The sequence below is a fragment of the Saccoglossus kowalevskii genome, chromosome 18, assembly GCF_978046115.1.
Source record: "Saccoglossus kowalevskii chromosome 18, keSacKowa6.1, whole genome shotgun sequence".
Taxonomy (NCBI): Eukaryota; Metazoa; Hemichordata; class Enteropneusta; family Harrimaniidae; genus Saccoglossus; species Saccoglossus kowalevskii.
Window position 1 is genome coordinate 18,911,737 of NC_140658.1, and position 17,185 is coordinate 18,928,921.

The 17,185-nt window shown below is 33.9% G+C and overlaps 1 protein-coding gene across 2 annotated transcripts in view; it reads left to right on the top strand.

Annotated features, from left to right (window-relative positions):
• The first annotated feature begins 28 nt into the window (after positions 1 to 28).
• Positions 29 to 17,185, top strand: part of LOC100368455 (uncharacterized) — a 34,587-nt gene continuing 17,430 nt past the window's right edge. For both annotated transcript variants that reach the window (XM_085493285.1, XM_085493286.1), the window contains exons 1-2: positions 29 to 83; positions 16,516 to 17,066. In XM_085493285.1, the coding sequence (XP_085349411.1) occupies positions 16,623 to 17,066 (444 nt within the window). In that variant the 5' untranslated portion in view covers positions 29 to 83; positions 16,516 to 16,622. The remainder of the gene's footprint in view (positions 84 to 16,515; positions 17,067 to 17,185) is intronic.

Below are 17,185 nucleotides of genomic sequence, written 5' to 3' on the forward strand. Positions count from 1 at the left end.
GTGTGACATGCTAATGACGTAGAAGAGAAAAAGGTCACATTGCATGTTAGAAATATGTAACATGGCGTTCAGAAGTTAACCAGGTTTGTCTGAATCTTTTTCATCTTCTAATTTATTTTATATCGTTAAAACTTCACTAGTTGGGTGTCACATATTCTGTTATTTATTACGTGTGGCTGCGATATTTTTTCTTTGCTATGAAGAAGTACGAACAAAACAAAAACAGTCTCAATAATTTTTGGTATGTCTTTACTGTGCTGTTTCAAATTACCAATTTCGTACAGACGAATAGAGTTCTTCTAGTTCAGCTGTTGTTTATAAAACCGCGATGACAAATTGTTGAAAAACGTTTCGATTTATTAACATCGCGGAGAAAAATGACATCTGTAAAGACGTCGGACAAAAATCATTTGATGGACGCGGGTTTTCACAAATTTGTTGCGATTGCCAAATCCGTCGTTCAGCGATTCTCCGTATGAAGAAGCTGTCGTCTCATCTTTTTCCGTGGTATGTAACTCGATATACGACGTATGTATTACAGCGTCCATTTTCTTAGACGTCAATATGATCTCATTAATATAAAAAGCAGTGGGATTCATCTCAGAATGAAATGTTAAACTCAAAAACATCCCCTAATCTGGAGTGACTTTTATAACTCCATTTGTAAGAAACTTTTCAGAACTTTGTTTAGAATTTCTTTCATTAATTCTTCAAAGAAGTGCTTGAAAAAAACTTTCTTTTATTTTCTCAGACTTAAAATTAGATTTGTTGTTGCCGTACTTGTTTAGAATTCCTTTAACTTGGAAATATCAAATATTTTTCATCTTAGTTGTCAGGGTGACAAGATGCTGATCGCAAGAGAACAAAAATTTAAATATTGAAAAAAAAAATAACATTTTAATTGAAAAAGTGTTTTTCTTCACAAAAACAACTTTTACACAGAATTTAAACATACTAGACAGTGTCAATATGACTTTCTTGATTTGTTTTGAAGTTTTATTACGTGTTCCCTTTATTGTCTGTTTTCGTGTCTGTGCAGGTTATTTTTTTGTTCCAAATCACGCAAACATTGTTACAGAAAAGACACAAACAGTTGGAGACTCTTTAACCTTTTTATTCCGGTTTGCTCATTAAAATAGCAGTTAAACCAAAGTAGACAGCCATAGTGTTAATAATAATAAAGGTAGTAGTTGTAATAATTAAACTTTATGAATGTCTGAGAACTTTGGTTGTGTTTGTATTACCCTGGTTTCTGAACACTGCCTCCAGGCTTTGACAATTTGGGAAATATCATGCTGTTAGCCATGTTATTAGAATTGTCCAGTTTCGCTGTTGGAATTCCATTACCCATTCCAGTTGTCGAAAGATTGAACTTACGCCCTTTCAGTGTAAACTAAATAAAACTTCTTAATAATTGAATGTAGAGAGTGGGAATGAACTCACAAAAATTGGAAGACGATTGATGTTAAATGTGATGGAATGTCAAGTGTATTTGAGCTACAAGGTTTTAAATGACTTTTAAATTTGTTTTTGTTAGGGTTGCAGCTTTGAACTTTGGAGGAAAAGTACTCCATCTTATCATATCCATAACCATTAAAGTTTTATTGGTGTAAAAACAATTCTCTATATTGTTGCGCAAATTATTTAATAATGACTAAGATATCAGATTTTTCAGAAAGTGTATTATTTATATTTTTTGTTGTTAAAATAAATTCACTCGCTACTGTAGACTGTTATTTTCATTTGAAATTTATGTTCACTGAAAATACTTTTTTTTTCCTCATGGCTTATAAAAATTCTTAAAAGTATGTTTGTCTATAAACATTAACAATGATGGATTTGATTCACTGACTCAATCCTCTAGTGAAAATAAATTCCAAGCAATAATAATGCAATCTACAGTAAATATTATTCATCCATGCTGAGTTTAAGACACAGGAAATAGGTTGTTTCTTCAAGGTCAAAAAGTGTCAAAACCTGACAAAACAATCTATAAATTTTATTATAAATTACTTTAAATTTTGTAAGAGATGAAGTTTGCAAATCCGCAAATTTTACAAAAATGAAGTTAAAAATTCTTTGACCCTTTTCACAAAATAGAAAGTTATATCCCGTAATGCATCACATACAATAAAAGCTTCAAATCATAACAATTTTCAACATCAAAATTTAAATTGTTTACAATATTTAAAGTCAGACAATTTCTAGTCAGTGAATGGTATATAAATTTAATTTGCAGCTGGTTTTGAAGTGAACTTTGACCTATGACCCTTGAAGATTCTGATTATTACATCCTCTTATACTATAGATAACATTGTTTTTGCTGATTCCTGTTTAGAAACATACTTTCTGAAAAATATATTTGTCCTGGAACTGAATAGTTGAAAAAAATATATCATTTCAACAAAAACACAAATTTAGAGATTAAAACTTCTTTTTTATTATAATCAGAATGAAACCTTGCTTTTTATCCTGGTGATGGCTGTTGCTAGACATTTGAATCCTGTATCTATAGAAATGCTGTTATTTAGACAACTAATCATGGGTACAAATACAATATTCATGCACATAGTTATTTCATGTTCCCAGGAGCAACAGAGGGAGTTCTTTTATATATGCATTGAAAGTACATTTGTTTATTCAGTTGCTTGAGCAAAAAAGAAAATAGATATGTGTCTCATCTGAATAAAATTCTTGTTTTTTAAGCTTCGCTGTTGACAGTCGATATTTTATATGTAGACAGTGTGGGATGGACCTCTGTAAAATGTATTAGTTTTGTGACAATAAGTTTTTAAGTTTTAGTGAATATTTTTGTTGTTTTGGGTAAAAAATGATAATTTCAACTCTATCAGCCTATAGGCTGTTTGTTTTATTTCGCAATTTCTAAATAATAAATATTAATGATGTGCTTATATGACTGTAAATGAGTATAAAATGAGTTCTACCATTTTACGTTTGTAGACAGACTTGCAGATCGTACCTCCTCCTTTATTCAGATTAATCTGAAAATCCAGAGGTTTTGCAGTAGTTCATAGTGCTAGTGGACTGTATGGAAACCTTGAAGCTTCTAACACTGTTTTGACAAAAAGGTTTTCAATTTGTGACATCAAACTGCGAGAGTAATATGGGTTTTTGATGTGCTCTGTCTTGCATCAGACTGTGGTGATATGATTACTAAGCATGTGATATAACTGAGCTGATTTAATGAAAGTTAAAATGAAAGAAATAAATGAATAAATTTTCTCTATTGGTAGCATGTGTTTACGTAAATGAGGTGTGTCTATGGTTAAAATATGTAATATTAAAATGATCCAATATGTATTAAAAGGCTTATGTGTACTTCTGTAGTAGTCATGCTTCTAATAGCCCCGTCACACCATAACGTTTTGGTCAGCATTCTCTGATCGTTCCAATCGTCCAATTTCCGAGCGTTCTGGAACGAGGTAGACACATCCAGCGTTCGATTAACGAGTGCCCCTAACGTATGACTAGCGTGTTCCTAACGCACGAGCGTGTAATGAGCGACCAAGTAAGATACCCCTGGAAATCATTGACGTGTGCTAACATGTCACTAGCGTGCAACGAACGACTTTTAAACATTAAGTGAGCGTGTTGAGCGTGTATCTAACATTAGGTCGTTAATTTGACGTTAGTCGCACGCTGTATGTGCGCTAGGGGTACGTTCAGCGGTCGTTGACAGGACGCTAGTTAGTTGTTCACTGCAAAGCGAACGATTGGTAACAACTAAGTAACACTAGAGCAACGACTGACTAACGATTGTCGAACACGTCGAACGTTAGCAAAACGATCGAAGAACGTTATTTAACGTTTAACAGCGTTTAAAAATAAACGTTGAAGAACGCTGGTCTCATATGAGAACTTTTGTGCATGTTCGAAACTTTTTTTTGGGATCAGCGTTCTTCGCCGATTCCTGACGATCAGCAACGATTACCGGCGTTCACTAGCGTTCTCACGGCGCTCTTCTGGCGCTGTCCCAGCGACTTTGGCCGACTACCAACGTTTCCTCAAACGCCAGAGAACGCTAGCCAGAACGTCATGGTGTAACTGCACCTTTATGGAGCAAATTTTTATTGCATGGTCAGCCACATGATTTATATGCTGTAATTGTCACATATGACTATGATTTATCAAATTAATACCAAAATGAATACAAATTACAGGGTGTTTAGCCAATCACCATAATTTTAACAATCAAACTTTAGATATGTCAAGCTATGAAATATTTTAGCTGGAATTAATTTTTGCTAAAAAGATTTTTTGGGTGTTTTGTATGAAGTTTATTTTCACTGGTTTTGATAGGTTGAATGTTAAATACAAATTCACTGGATTTTATCATCCCTTCAACGAAAAAATAAATTCTAAGTGAAAATAATGTATTTTACGGTAATACGTAATGTCATGTCCATGTCATAACCTAATTACAGCATATAACCACAGAAATGGCTAAATACTCGATATAAAATAAACTATAACTCAATAAATATGCATATTCAAGGTTTCACAAATTCATTTAATAGCAGGCCATCATCCTGTAACAACAGGCCAACAGGCAGTGCGAAGCGCTGCAGCGAAACTGGTGTTGGTGGTTGGAGGGGGGTGGGCCTGAAAGTAGACGGCTGATTTGGGCTTGTAGCAGGCCATATGGCCAACAGCCGGCTCTTAACGAAACCCCTGTCATATTAAAACAATTTTATGAGTAACCATAGATATGTTTTTTGATGTCATTCATAAGTTAAGTCCTTACAACTTTTAGAGTTCAATATTCTTATCTCCGGTTGACAACATTATAAATCTTGTAAGGTGATCGATGTTGAAACAAACATAAAACTTAAAGTGTTGTGATACTCTCCAATGTGTTTTCTTAGTTACTGGCAGTGTGCTAATAATAGTTTCTGATGTACTTTGGCTGTGAAGGTTACAGTAGTGGTACAGGATGTGCTCAGTGTAGCATTGATGATGACATATTTCAGTGATTTTGTCATATCAAGTTAACTACTTCCTCTGGGTTAGCTGCTTGGTTGTCTTGATAGCGCTGTGGCTGCATTTTAAATTCAGGGTTAGAGCTTGTCTTGTGGTGCATAGTCACTTTAAATAGATACCTTCTAGTGCGAGGCCACACAGGCATCCTCCTGAGTAATTTCCTTTGTTTTAAATACAATATTCTGCCATGGATGTCATACCTGTCTGTCAAACTGGTTCCTTAAATATGATTGCAGAATAACCAAGTCCTTGATTTGAAGAAAATTAACCAGTTTTGAAAAAGTGGACTGATACATCTACAGTAAGTACTTCAATTTTCAATTTGCCAGTTTTACTGTGGTTAATTCTTCAGAAGTTATTTAAGAGCTTCTATGTTGGTGAGAAATTATTCTTGTTTTATGCATATGAATTTGTCTTTTGTTTTCTCTGAAATTGAAGTGACTTCGTATTTAACCAGGGTAATGACTTATTAACTCCACTTTCAAATGGTTTTTGATGTGGTAAGAACATTGCATGAGTGATATGGTGATACATGTACTTACTTTTGATTTCTTACTTTTTGCAAACGTGATTGCTATTGATTGACTTGAATTTTAAATGCATATGGGAGGGGGGATAGCGATCTGCGCAAGCAATTGCAGAGTGAACAGTTAGCTACAGGGGCTGAAACCACAGATTTCCAGGTGTCTAGGAAGGACTACTGCAGAGTGAACAGTTAGCTGCAGGGCCTGAACCATAACCTACTTGGTGTGTGGGGAATACTATATAGAACTAACACAAATAATTGGTTCATTGTATAATGCATAAATTTGGTTGGCCTGTTGTGACATTTAACATGTGAACCAAACATCAAACCTATTGTGAATGAAATACTACTTGTTTAAATATAACTAGATGCTGATATTGTTTGTGAGGGTTCCATGCCATGTCTAGATCCAGCTGTTCTGTTCTCCTATAGGTCAGTTTGTTGTCTTCCAGGGATTAATGATGATCTGTCAGATCACTATATGTTCTAGACATGACATTGTGATCCCTGAATGTCTTGGGTGATGACCTATGGGTCCATTGTAGGCTTCATGTAAAATGCTAATAAATCATATCATGCATGTACACATACACCCCTACAGCCCTCCCTCCATCATTTACAACACCTTTGCCTTTAAATAAGTCCAGTTTTTGTATTTGTATAATAGATGTTGTTCATAATTCATAGTATTTATATCAAAATATATAATTTATGACATTATATCACATCAGTTCAGAAATAATATTGAATTTAAAGACAATTGTAAAAAAAAACTGAAAAACTTGACTTGAAAAAGTATTGAGACATACATGTACATGTATATTTGTAGTTCCCATGTACATGTATAGAAATTCGCAAGTCAGTCAAACATCTGTTAATCTCCTTCATGACCCAGATGTAATATGTCTCTTTTTCTCTTTCTCATGTCTGGGCATTGGTGATACTTAGCTAATCTGAAAACTCAGTCCATATCTCAGAAAAATTGAAACTACATAATTTATTGAAATGCTTTCACCAACAAGATATTTCAATGCAATTAATTAAAGCAAAAGCACATTTTTTTATGATTTTCACTAATTTTAAATTTTAGATCAAGCATTGCTTATAGTTTGTATCCACAAATTTTAATACAATGGTCAACATATGGTCTACAAGTTGACCGGTGCATGGGTGAATTATTTTGAATGATTTTGAGTGTGTCCAGGGTGACTGACAGTATTAAATGTTCTACCCCTTATACCATCAAAGGATTGGAAATAGAAATTGATATCTGCATTGTAGGCTTGTTGCAATTTCTGTCAATTTTTTATACCACATTTGCTCTAAAAAAAGCACATATAAATCAAAAATCATATTTGTTATATATTGAATCAATAAAATTATTCTGAACATAGAAACACCATTGTAATTTCATAAGCACATGTATTAGAGCAAATATCTTGTATACAATTACTTAGTATTAGTTGAATTTTATTATGAGTATACATGTATTGTGAAGGGCAAGGACTAATCTTTGATAATAAATACATTTCTTTTTGTTGATTAAGAAAAAAATTACAGAAAAAATTAGTGAAAAAAAATTATATTAACAAAACACACACACAAAAAACTAAATTTATAACAACCGTTATAACATTTACTTCAAGTGTAAGTAAAAGAACACAATTTATACAGTACATGTAGTTCGCCTCTGAGTTTATATTTGATTGACTTTTTCACCTATCTGAAATTTTTTCACTCAAAATAGCTATTAAATAATAATTCCTTAATATTCCTTAATGTATAAGCTAATTTTGACCAGTAGATGTCATCAAACAAGCATATTTTATACACAGTGTGACCACAAATTTGATAAGTGTATCATCTGATACTGGTCTGGTCTGGTCTGGTCATGTAGGGTGTTCACAATGTCACAGGTTTGCTATGATTAATACTGATGGAAAAAATCACCCAAATCTATTGGTACAGTATCTAGAAATATTATCAATAATGATTGCTTTCTTAAATAATTATTAATCTTTCGTAAGAATTGTTTTCTATTTGTGTAATAGATGATTTTCCGTACAATTGCGAGATCTCGCGAGATGCATGAAAGACGCGCGTCGAACGTCTGCCGCAAAAATTGAACGATTTGATTTTGAACTAGAATTTCTTTATTTCGTAGCTTACATTGGCCGGCCGATCTTCGACAGAGGAATATTGCTTCCGAATACCCTTACTTAATCGAAATTGTCTATCATCAAATGTGAACAGCACATTATTAAGCATGGAAATGTCCTCGAAATATTTTCGCGTTTGTCGAATCCCACGCGATGTTTGACGCGACTACGACGCTATGACCTTTGTTTGTCCTGTTTTTACGTTCGATTTCACGCATAACGCGTGATTCTCGCAGTGAACGGAAAATGGTCTATTGATTGTTGCTTCTGTTCTGTATTAATGGTGGCATATTTTCCTTCGTGAAATTGTCACTGTTGACCTGAAACTGCCAACGAGTTACTATTTTGAGTTAAGTTTTATGAGCAACAGCTTGGAAATACATACACCACCCAGTGTTAAATGTACTGTGTACATCACTAATGTGTAAGCTTCACATCGTAATTTATCATAATGTGTTCCATGTTTAACGTTTTAAAGCAATGGCCTTTCTTTGGTAGTGTATACAAATGTTTTACTGTATACTGTAAAATACTTTATTTTCGCTTGGAATTAATTTTTGCTATTTTCACTGTAGGAATGATTCAGTAAAAATAAAATCCAGCGAATATACATTTTTTCCTATATTTTACATTCAACTTGTCAAAAATCAGTGAAAATAAATTCCATACAAAACACCCATAATGCCTTTTCAGTGGAAATTAATTCCAGCTAAAATAAAGTATTCTACAGTATGTATTAATTATTCCCTGGTTTTAATTGTGTTATTTAAAACCTGCTAAATTATATCAATGTCAGGTGATTTTCTAGAAAAAATGAACAAGAGGAAGCAAAGCGATGCCATATCGGAAGGTTTCTGCACCGTATTAACGGTTCGGTGAAAGTTCAATCGGCAATTTGCTAAGAGGGTGCCAGCCGAGAGTATCAGAGCGCTGCGCCCCTATTCCCCGGTTCAGAAAAAAATCTGAATGTGAACATGTAGAATCACAATAGAACTCATTATTTTCCTGCGAAGTTTTTTCAACTTGAAATTGCTCAAAACATCAAAATAGTGAAATAAATGGTTTCACAGTATTCAAAAATGTAGTCCACTAATGAGTCCTTGTGGGGACAAGAGAAGAAGGCTGATTATAATTAGCCTGCAGCCACCTTCTGGGTCAGTAATCTCCAAAACAAACTGAAAACTTAAGAGTTTGTTTATTTTTGACATGTTCTTTAATGAGATTATAATTAATGAGATAAAGCTCATTAGTTTAAGTTTATTTATTTTTTATTTAATCTGCTTTCCACCAATACTAATGAGAAGGAAAAGCTGATAGGTCTTGGAATGTAGTGGGCAGAAAGTACTGTGAGTTGCTTAATTTTCACTGCTGGAGATTTTCCTGATTTGATGGCAAAATGTTGTGAAAGTCGTTGACACTCCGTGCTGTAGCCTTCCAGAAAAATTGTTGTTGTTTCAAAATTAAAATTACGTGAATTTCATTGACTCTTGAAATTAGTGAAAATGTGTTTATCGCGAAATTGAAATGATTTACAGTACTTTGATTTTGTGTTGTGAAAGACAAAAGTCAGGGGAGACAAGCCAAAATTGTGAAATTTTCACCAGTGAACATTTCATTGGGACAGTGAGTCACAATGATTATCGCAAAATTTCTGCCCTCATGAATGGAATGAAATTAATGCGATGCATGAAAGTGGCAAAAATTTACACTGTATTTACACATCTCAATTATAAACTGTGAGATTAAATACCATTTATGTACATGTAGGTAGTCTTTAACATGACACATTGGATAAACAATGATTCCACCATTTAGGTTGTACTGACTTGATTGTGGAATGTAGTAAATAAAATGGAATGATTTGGAATGGAAGGATTTTGTGGTTCTTCATGAAAAAAAAAAAAAATCTTAAAATGTCTAAACAAAATTTATTTAGATTTTGTTTTTTAAATACAATGTAGATAACTTTTGATGGGGTCAGTAATGGGGTTCTCTATTTAATGGACTATTAATGATGTAGACTGTACTTTACATGTCTAACTAATAATATGGCAAGATTAAATTCCACCATTTAACATTATGATAAGGGTGTGTGTAGGAATCCTGTGTAATAGACCATTTTCTGTTGACTATGAGATTTCGTGTTATGTGTGTGAAATTGAACAAAAAAAAGAAGACAAACAAAGGTCATAGTGTTGTAGTGGCAAACAGGAAAATATTTTTGGATACCCCCCCCCCCCCCGCTTAATAATGTGCTATACACATTAGATGATGGTTAATTGCGATGAAGTAAGGATATCCTTCTCTCAAGGATCGCCACTATGCCATTGAGCTATAACAAAGAAACATAAATTCAAAATCGAAGCGTTCGATCTTTGTGACAGACGTTCAATTCGCGCTCTTTCACGCAATATGCCATTGAGCTATAACAAAGAAACATAAATTCAAAATCGAAGCGTTCGATCTTTGTGACAGACGTTCAATTCGCGCCCTTTCATGCAATATGCCATTGAGCTATAACAAAGAAACATAAATTCAAAATCGAAGCGTTCGATCTTTGTGACAGACGTTCAATTCGCGCCCTTTCATGCAATATGCCATTGAGCTATAACAAAGAAACATAAATTCAAAATCGAAGCGTTCGATCTTTGTGACAGACGTTCAATTCGCGCCCTTTCACGCAATATGCCATTGAGCTATAACAAAGAAACATAAATTCAAAATCGAAGCGTTCGATCTTTGACAGACATTCAATTCGTGCCCTTTCATGCAATATGCGAGATGAACGGAAAATCACCTATTATCAGAACTCATAGAAACACATTGGGTCAAATAAATTACTTACTTTGAAAGGTGTCATTCATGATTTACGTCCGCAATGTATGCCACACATGGAAAATAATTGTTTACACAGATTGATAACCACCTCCCTTCAACTGGATGATCACTTTGACTTTATTACAAAATTACAAAATGAGGTAATGTAACAAAAAATGCATGAGGCAGTATTACAGCAATAAAGGGTACGCAAAACAAGAGGTGACGGGCAATTAGTTTCCCAAACACATGTCACAATGTTTTTAAGTTGACATTGCCTGATTTATATTAGTTACAGTTATATCGTACAACTGAATCATTGAGATAACCCATGAAACTTTCCCCTCAAGTGATAAATTTTGATATACTGTGTAGGTTATTTCAGTCATTGTGGAATGCCAAGCATTGAAGTGGGATTAGTAATAGTATGACGTAGATGAGATATCAATTTCAAATGGACTCGCAGTTCACTCATTAGCTGTTTTGAAAATAACATGCTGGACAATCATCATAAATATCCTTGGGTCTTTAATAATACAGTCAAACCTGTGTATAGCGACCACCTAAGGGATTTCATCAAAATGGTCTTTATAAACAGGTGATTTTTATGTCAAGGTTGGATTATTTTTTTATGGATCACTGTAAACTGAAAACAGACTTCTCAAGGTAGAGTGAACCAAATGAGTATTGGTCACCAAATCTGGGAGGAGAATAACGCACTGGAGAGGAGCACTTGTAGCCAAGGTGTTTATTGCTCAACTGCTAGGTCTGGAACTGAGTCTATTTACTCACAAGATGTTCCATGACAATGTATCAATATCATTATGCAAATAACTAAACTAAACTTCATAGCATCAAATCATTACAATCACCAAAAATGATGAGATGGTGGTCACTAACATAAATTTGATTGTATGAACCTTTTAATATTGGTTCATTTTGTATTTCCAAATGCTCCAAATGTTTGTTTGAATCAAAACAAAACAATAATATAATTATTTTTAGATATCTAATGATTTGGAATCATGTTCAGGTTATGATTATGATACGTGTTGACCAGACATCTGTACAGCATACACACGTTCAAGGATTATGGTGGATTTAATTGTCTCTTGTAAGTCCCTTGGTAAAGAGTGTAACATTCCCAAATAAGCCTCATCTCGCTCATCTAAATTGAAGACTTTCTTGAAACTGATACCTAGCAATAATAGAATTAGAGAATGATAGATATGAATGCTTTTTGCTGCTGATACTCTACTCTCACTAGAAAAACTGATGCTGGTTTAATATATGCTAAATCTTACCTTCATCCGAGTATATGTAGGCCACTGGCCATATTTTACATAATGCCATTGACTCCATGCATAGATATAATGTTGACCATTTGCTTTTGATTGCTTTTTAGTCCCAGTTTGGATGCAGTGCGAAAACGGGGACTTATGTTTTGACCCTTGTGTGTCCGAACCTGTATCTTAGACATGCTTGGACCAATCACATTCAAACTTAACACATACATCATATATAATATCATACATATGCACATAAATTTGTTTCACGATCTGATTCAAGATGGCCGAACGGCGGCCATTTTTGTGCTGAAAAATCATCAAAATCAAACATTTCTGGCATTTATGGATGGATTTCGTTCAAACTTGGTACATACTTTAGACACTATGTATTCCTGATGCACGTCATTTTATTTTTCAGATCGGATTCAAAATGGCAGACTGGCGGCCATTTTGTTTTAATGAATGGGCTTCTAGAGCTATAGCTCTGACATGCTTTGTCTGATTATGTTAAAATTTTATATATTCATTATACATCATGTTATAAATATATACATGTATTCAAAATGACTGATTTTCTTTTAATTAATGCTGTTCCAGAACAATATCTCTCAATATGGACAAGTACTTGTTTGACGATCAGATACAAATGTCAATCATTTTAATTTTTAACATCATAATCATATTCCTTACATGGTTATATTCCAGCTATATTACTATAAACAAAACTATATATCTTAAATTCGATAACTAACGGGGACTGTGCCATGCATGACTTGTACATAATGCCATTGACACCATGCACAGATATTCAATGTTGACCATTTGCTTTTTTAATTGAACAATAATATTTGACAATTCTGGGCACGGTAAAATGTCATAATACTTATACTTGTTGGGACCAAGCAGCAGAGTTTAATCCCCCTGAATACTAAAGCCAATTTTAGGCACCCACAAAATATTTCCATTTGGTAAATTTTTTCTGTAATTTTCACTAAATTTAATCTTAATTTTGAACCAAACAAACAAATGTGACAATGCTTCTAGTTTTTCATAAATTTTTTTTTTAATTTTCACAACATTCTCGTGGAAAAGAACATAAATGTTAACAGGAAATTTTCACTGCTACCAGATTTCACTATTTCCCTGACTGACCCTGATTTGTTACTGTGTTATTTCATATTATATAATTGGTATGACCTTCAGTTATGGTGAGATATCCGTTACCTGTCAGTCATAGGAGACCTTGGTATCAAGAAAAATATAAATAAAACACTATGTGTGTTTATTTTCATTTGACTGTAGCATTCTGTTCAGTCACAGTCCTCAGTCATTCACATCAGCTGTTGAATATCTCAATCTTTTCTCTGTCTGGGCTATTAATTCAGTGCCCAAATATGGATATATTGGACTAACTTGCAGTAATTATTTTTAATATTTTACGATAAAGCAATTCAATTAGTGTTATGCATCTATGGAAGTGAAAAACACTTGAGTGGACCAGTGTTTAAGTATAGTAAGTAATGTTTTTATACCATGGTTTTGTTCATTTCTATGTTTTCTTCAAAACTCCAGTGAAAATCACTGTGATTCTGTTCTTTAGGAGCTCAGTGAAAGTCGCTGTGACTATGTGTTTTTACAACTCAAGTGAAAGTTGATGTGACTGTGTGTCTTTAGGACCCCAATGAACTTTGCTGTGACTACATGTATGTGTTTTCAGGACCCAGTGAAAATCACTCATTCTGTTTTTTAGGAGCTCAATGAAAGTCGCTGTGACTATGTGTTTTCAAAACTCCAGTGAGAATCACTGTGATTATATTCTTTGGAAACTCATTGAAAGTTGCTGTGACTATGTGTTCACAGAACTCCAGTGGAAGTCACAGTGATTCTGATCTTTCGGAAATCAGAGAAAGTCGCTGTGATTCTGTGTGCTAAAGACTTTAGTGAAAGTTGCTGTGACTATATATTTTCATATCCCTAGTTAAAATCACTGATTTTTGTCTTCAGAACCTTGGTGAAAGTCACTGTGACTCTATGTCTTTGACATTCACCTAAAGATTGATTTCAATCAGTTAAAAAGCATTTAAAAAATTTAGTCTTGAAATGTATGTGTCCGCCTAATCAAGTACTGAAGTTCAAGCTCTCGAATTGTGTGTGGGAGCTTACCTTTAATTATTAGTTCTCTGTGATAGACATATAAACAAAGGCGGATATTAATCTGCTAGGTCATATAGCTTTAATAATCAGTTCACATTTGGGGACTAATGTATCTACCTCTGTGCATCCATCAGTTCATCTCCCACCTGTATCTTGTATGTGCATCTTGCGAGGCATATGCCCATCGATTTGTTTCACAATCCAATTGTGGGATGGCAGCAATTTTAATGTTTTAATTAAAATCAAGCATTCCCCCCCATTCCAGAACCAGATTTTGGTCACCCTGTATTGATGGATTTCATTCAAACATGGTACTAGTATATAAAATGGACATTATGGGACCTTAATGCATGATATTTTGTGTTTTCATATCAGATTCAAAATGACTGACTGATGGCCATTTTGTTTTTTTGTGGCATATCTCTGAGATGCCTTGACCAATCAAACTTAGTAAACAATGACAGCCATTTAATGTAGAAGTGACATCCAACAAAGTACAATGTTATGAGGTTATTAAACTTTTGCAGTAGTCACCATCTTAATTTGTGCTCTTCTTAATTTCATTTCTTTGCTTAAAACTAGATTTGTTTTTATACTCACGACACAGTGTTAGTCCATATTTCGAAATAGTTTCCAAACAACATGGAATGTTTGTATTTTTAAATAAAAAATTAAAAAAAAAAGATAAATTATGTTTCAGCTGCTTCTACTTTCAATCCACCAGTTAGCGTGATGATTAATCGGTGTGAAATGTGATCGTATCAAGTTTTCTTAACAACGTCTTGGCAATATGAGTGTAATGTTTCTTGATCTAAGTCTGAGTTTTCAATACCTCATGTTATACATGTATGTATATTGTAGTCAAACAGCTACTAGTTCTATCCAATTAATTGTCTAATTAATTATGACAATAATAATTGAGTAATCTATCATGTTGAGATAGATAATTTTTAACATAGCTTAATTATTTTTTAGAAATATCTAATATATATGGCTTTTGTAATCTTTCAGTTTGTTTCAATTCCATCAAGGAAACATGGTGGATGAAAAAAAACACTCACATGGACCAGAAGTATCAAACAACATTTTTAAAATGGAATTCATGCAATATATATAAATTTAACGACTGAAACACATTACTCAGAATGGAAGGCATATAATTCTACTTCTATTACGGATATAATTGGCAGTTTGTTTTGTATAAGGAAAAACATTGAAATGTTGAATAAATGCTATGACCAATTATTATCTTCAGTGCATTTCTGTCTTTTCTTCTTTGCAAAACATTTAGTATTGTACAACACAAAATATTTCAAGTTTAACCATTACATAGGGATGGCAGGATAAAGGGTTAAAACGTGGGATAAATGCTAGAGCCAATTATCTTCTGTGTATTTATGCACTCTCTTCTTGGCAAAACAAGGATCCTTTAGTATTGTAGAACTCAAAAAATGTCATGTTTGAAGGTCACATGAACACCAAATTGTCTAGACATGCTGATACTGTAAATTAGTACATGAGAATTGTCTTTTACACAGTGAGATTTTATGAAGTTCCACATGTAGGTCTGGATCGGACATATTAACATACACACATGTACATGTTCTGAAAGTAGTAATTAGAATCTTAGAGAAACCCCAAGGGAGACGATGATAATTAGGTACCTGTTTAGTAATTTATGAGTGTCTTGTCATTATTGGTAGCTGCATGAGTTTGATGGGCCTTGATTATTGTTGTTGTCTTCCTCATTAAACCATTCTAATAATTACAACAATTTTTTTTGTTTTGTTCTGTGCTTTACTTGGGGGATATTACAGTGTCTGTTGACTGGTTTCCTGATCAGTTGTTTTAAAAAAAAGTAATACTCAATCATTGGATTGATTTTGTTAGTATGCAATTACCCTTGAAGGATTAAGGTTTTGTTAACGTTCTTTTTATTTCAAATATGCTTTAAAAGCTAAAAAGTTTAGTGGATGTGGTGTGGCTGTTCATAAATAAGCAAATTAGATTGTTGATTCTATGCTTTTAAGAATACTGTGAATGTTTTTATCATGGAAATTTATAAAACATTAACCCAGAAAGACCAACACATTATTTTTAAATCTGAAGAAGTAGTTTTGATTGGCTGGAGTTGCTGTTTGGGAATGCCCTTTACCCATGGGTCTGTGCGTCACACTGACCATTCTATAGGTCTCATACCACTAATTGAAACTCCATAGACGACAATTTTTACATACGACGAGATTGCTAAATGAAAATGATAAACAAAGTTGAAAAAATCAAAAAGTTCCATGAAACAATGAAATAAATTCTAAAAACACAATTCAGGTATTACCTTTTAAAAATTGCATGTGAGCTAAAAATGGCTTTCCAGATCCTTAGTATTAAACAGAGTGATTTATGGGTGCTATGCTATTTACCATACTGAACCCACTGATGGTTCAGTAGTGTAATAAAGTTATTATTATTATGCTAGAAAAAGATTTACAAAATGGTATGAATTAGCTCATTCATTTCACTTCACTGGAAGTTCTGTCATAATAATATTTTGTTCTGTTTTATATTGCAGATACTAATAAAGGTGTTATGCAATGTACATAGAGCTATGTGCCGGATCTAATATAGTTGATAGTACTGCTATTCCACGCCAGTTCCGATCACCTATACGCTATCCTAATGTGGTCATCACTGCCCAAACAGCCGCTACCCATGTATCACTTGCCGTATTTACGACGTTCAGGTGAAGGATATTGTCCCGTTGCGCCACCTAATTACTACAGTCCAACCAGGCCAGTTGGAGCAATACACGTACGTGGCTTACCGAGGAAGGATTTCACACCTCCTCTTCCTCCTCCTACCCCGCGATTACCATCTATTCTACCACGTCGAAAACCAACACACCTTCGGCATGGCATTGGGAGTGATTTGGAGTGGGATGATTTTGAGTTTTGTGCAGATGACTTCTCAGATTCACCAGATGGCTCCGATAATGAGAGCACGCAGTCTGTGTCAACGTGTAGTCATTCCGAACTGGAATGGGATGATTTTGATTTGCGAAATAGTGGTGATGAAGCTGCTGACGTTGATGAAAGTTTGGCAATGGATAACCTGTATCCGCTGGTGGTTATAATTCATATATTTAGCCCCATTTCCCAGTGTAGTATTCTCTGTTCACAAGTTTTGTCACTCTCCTGCAAACTCCCTCCCTTTTAAAAAAAAAGGATTGTTCAAATTGTTCT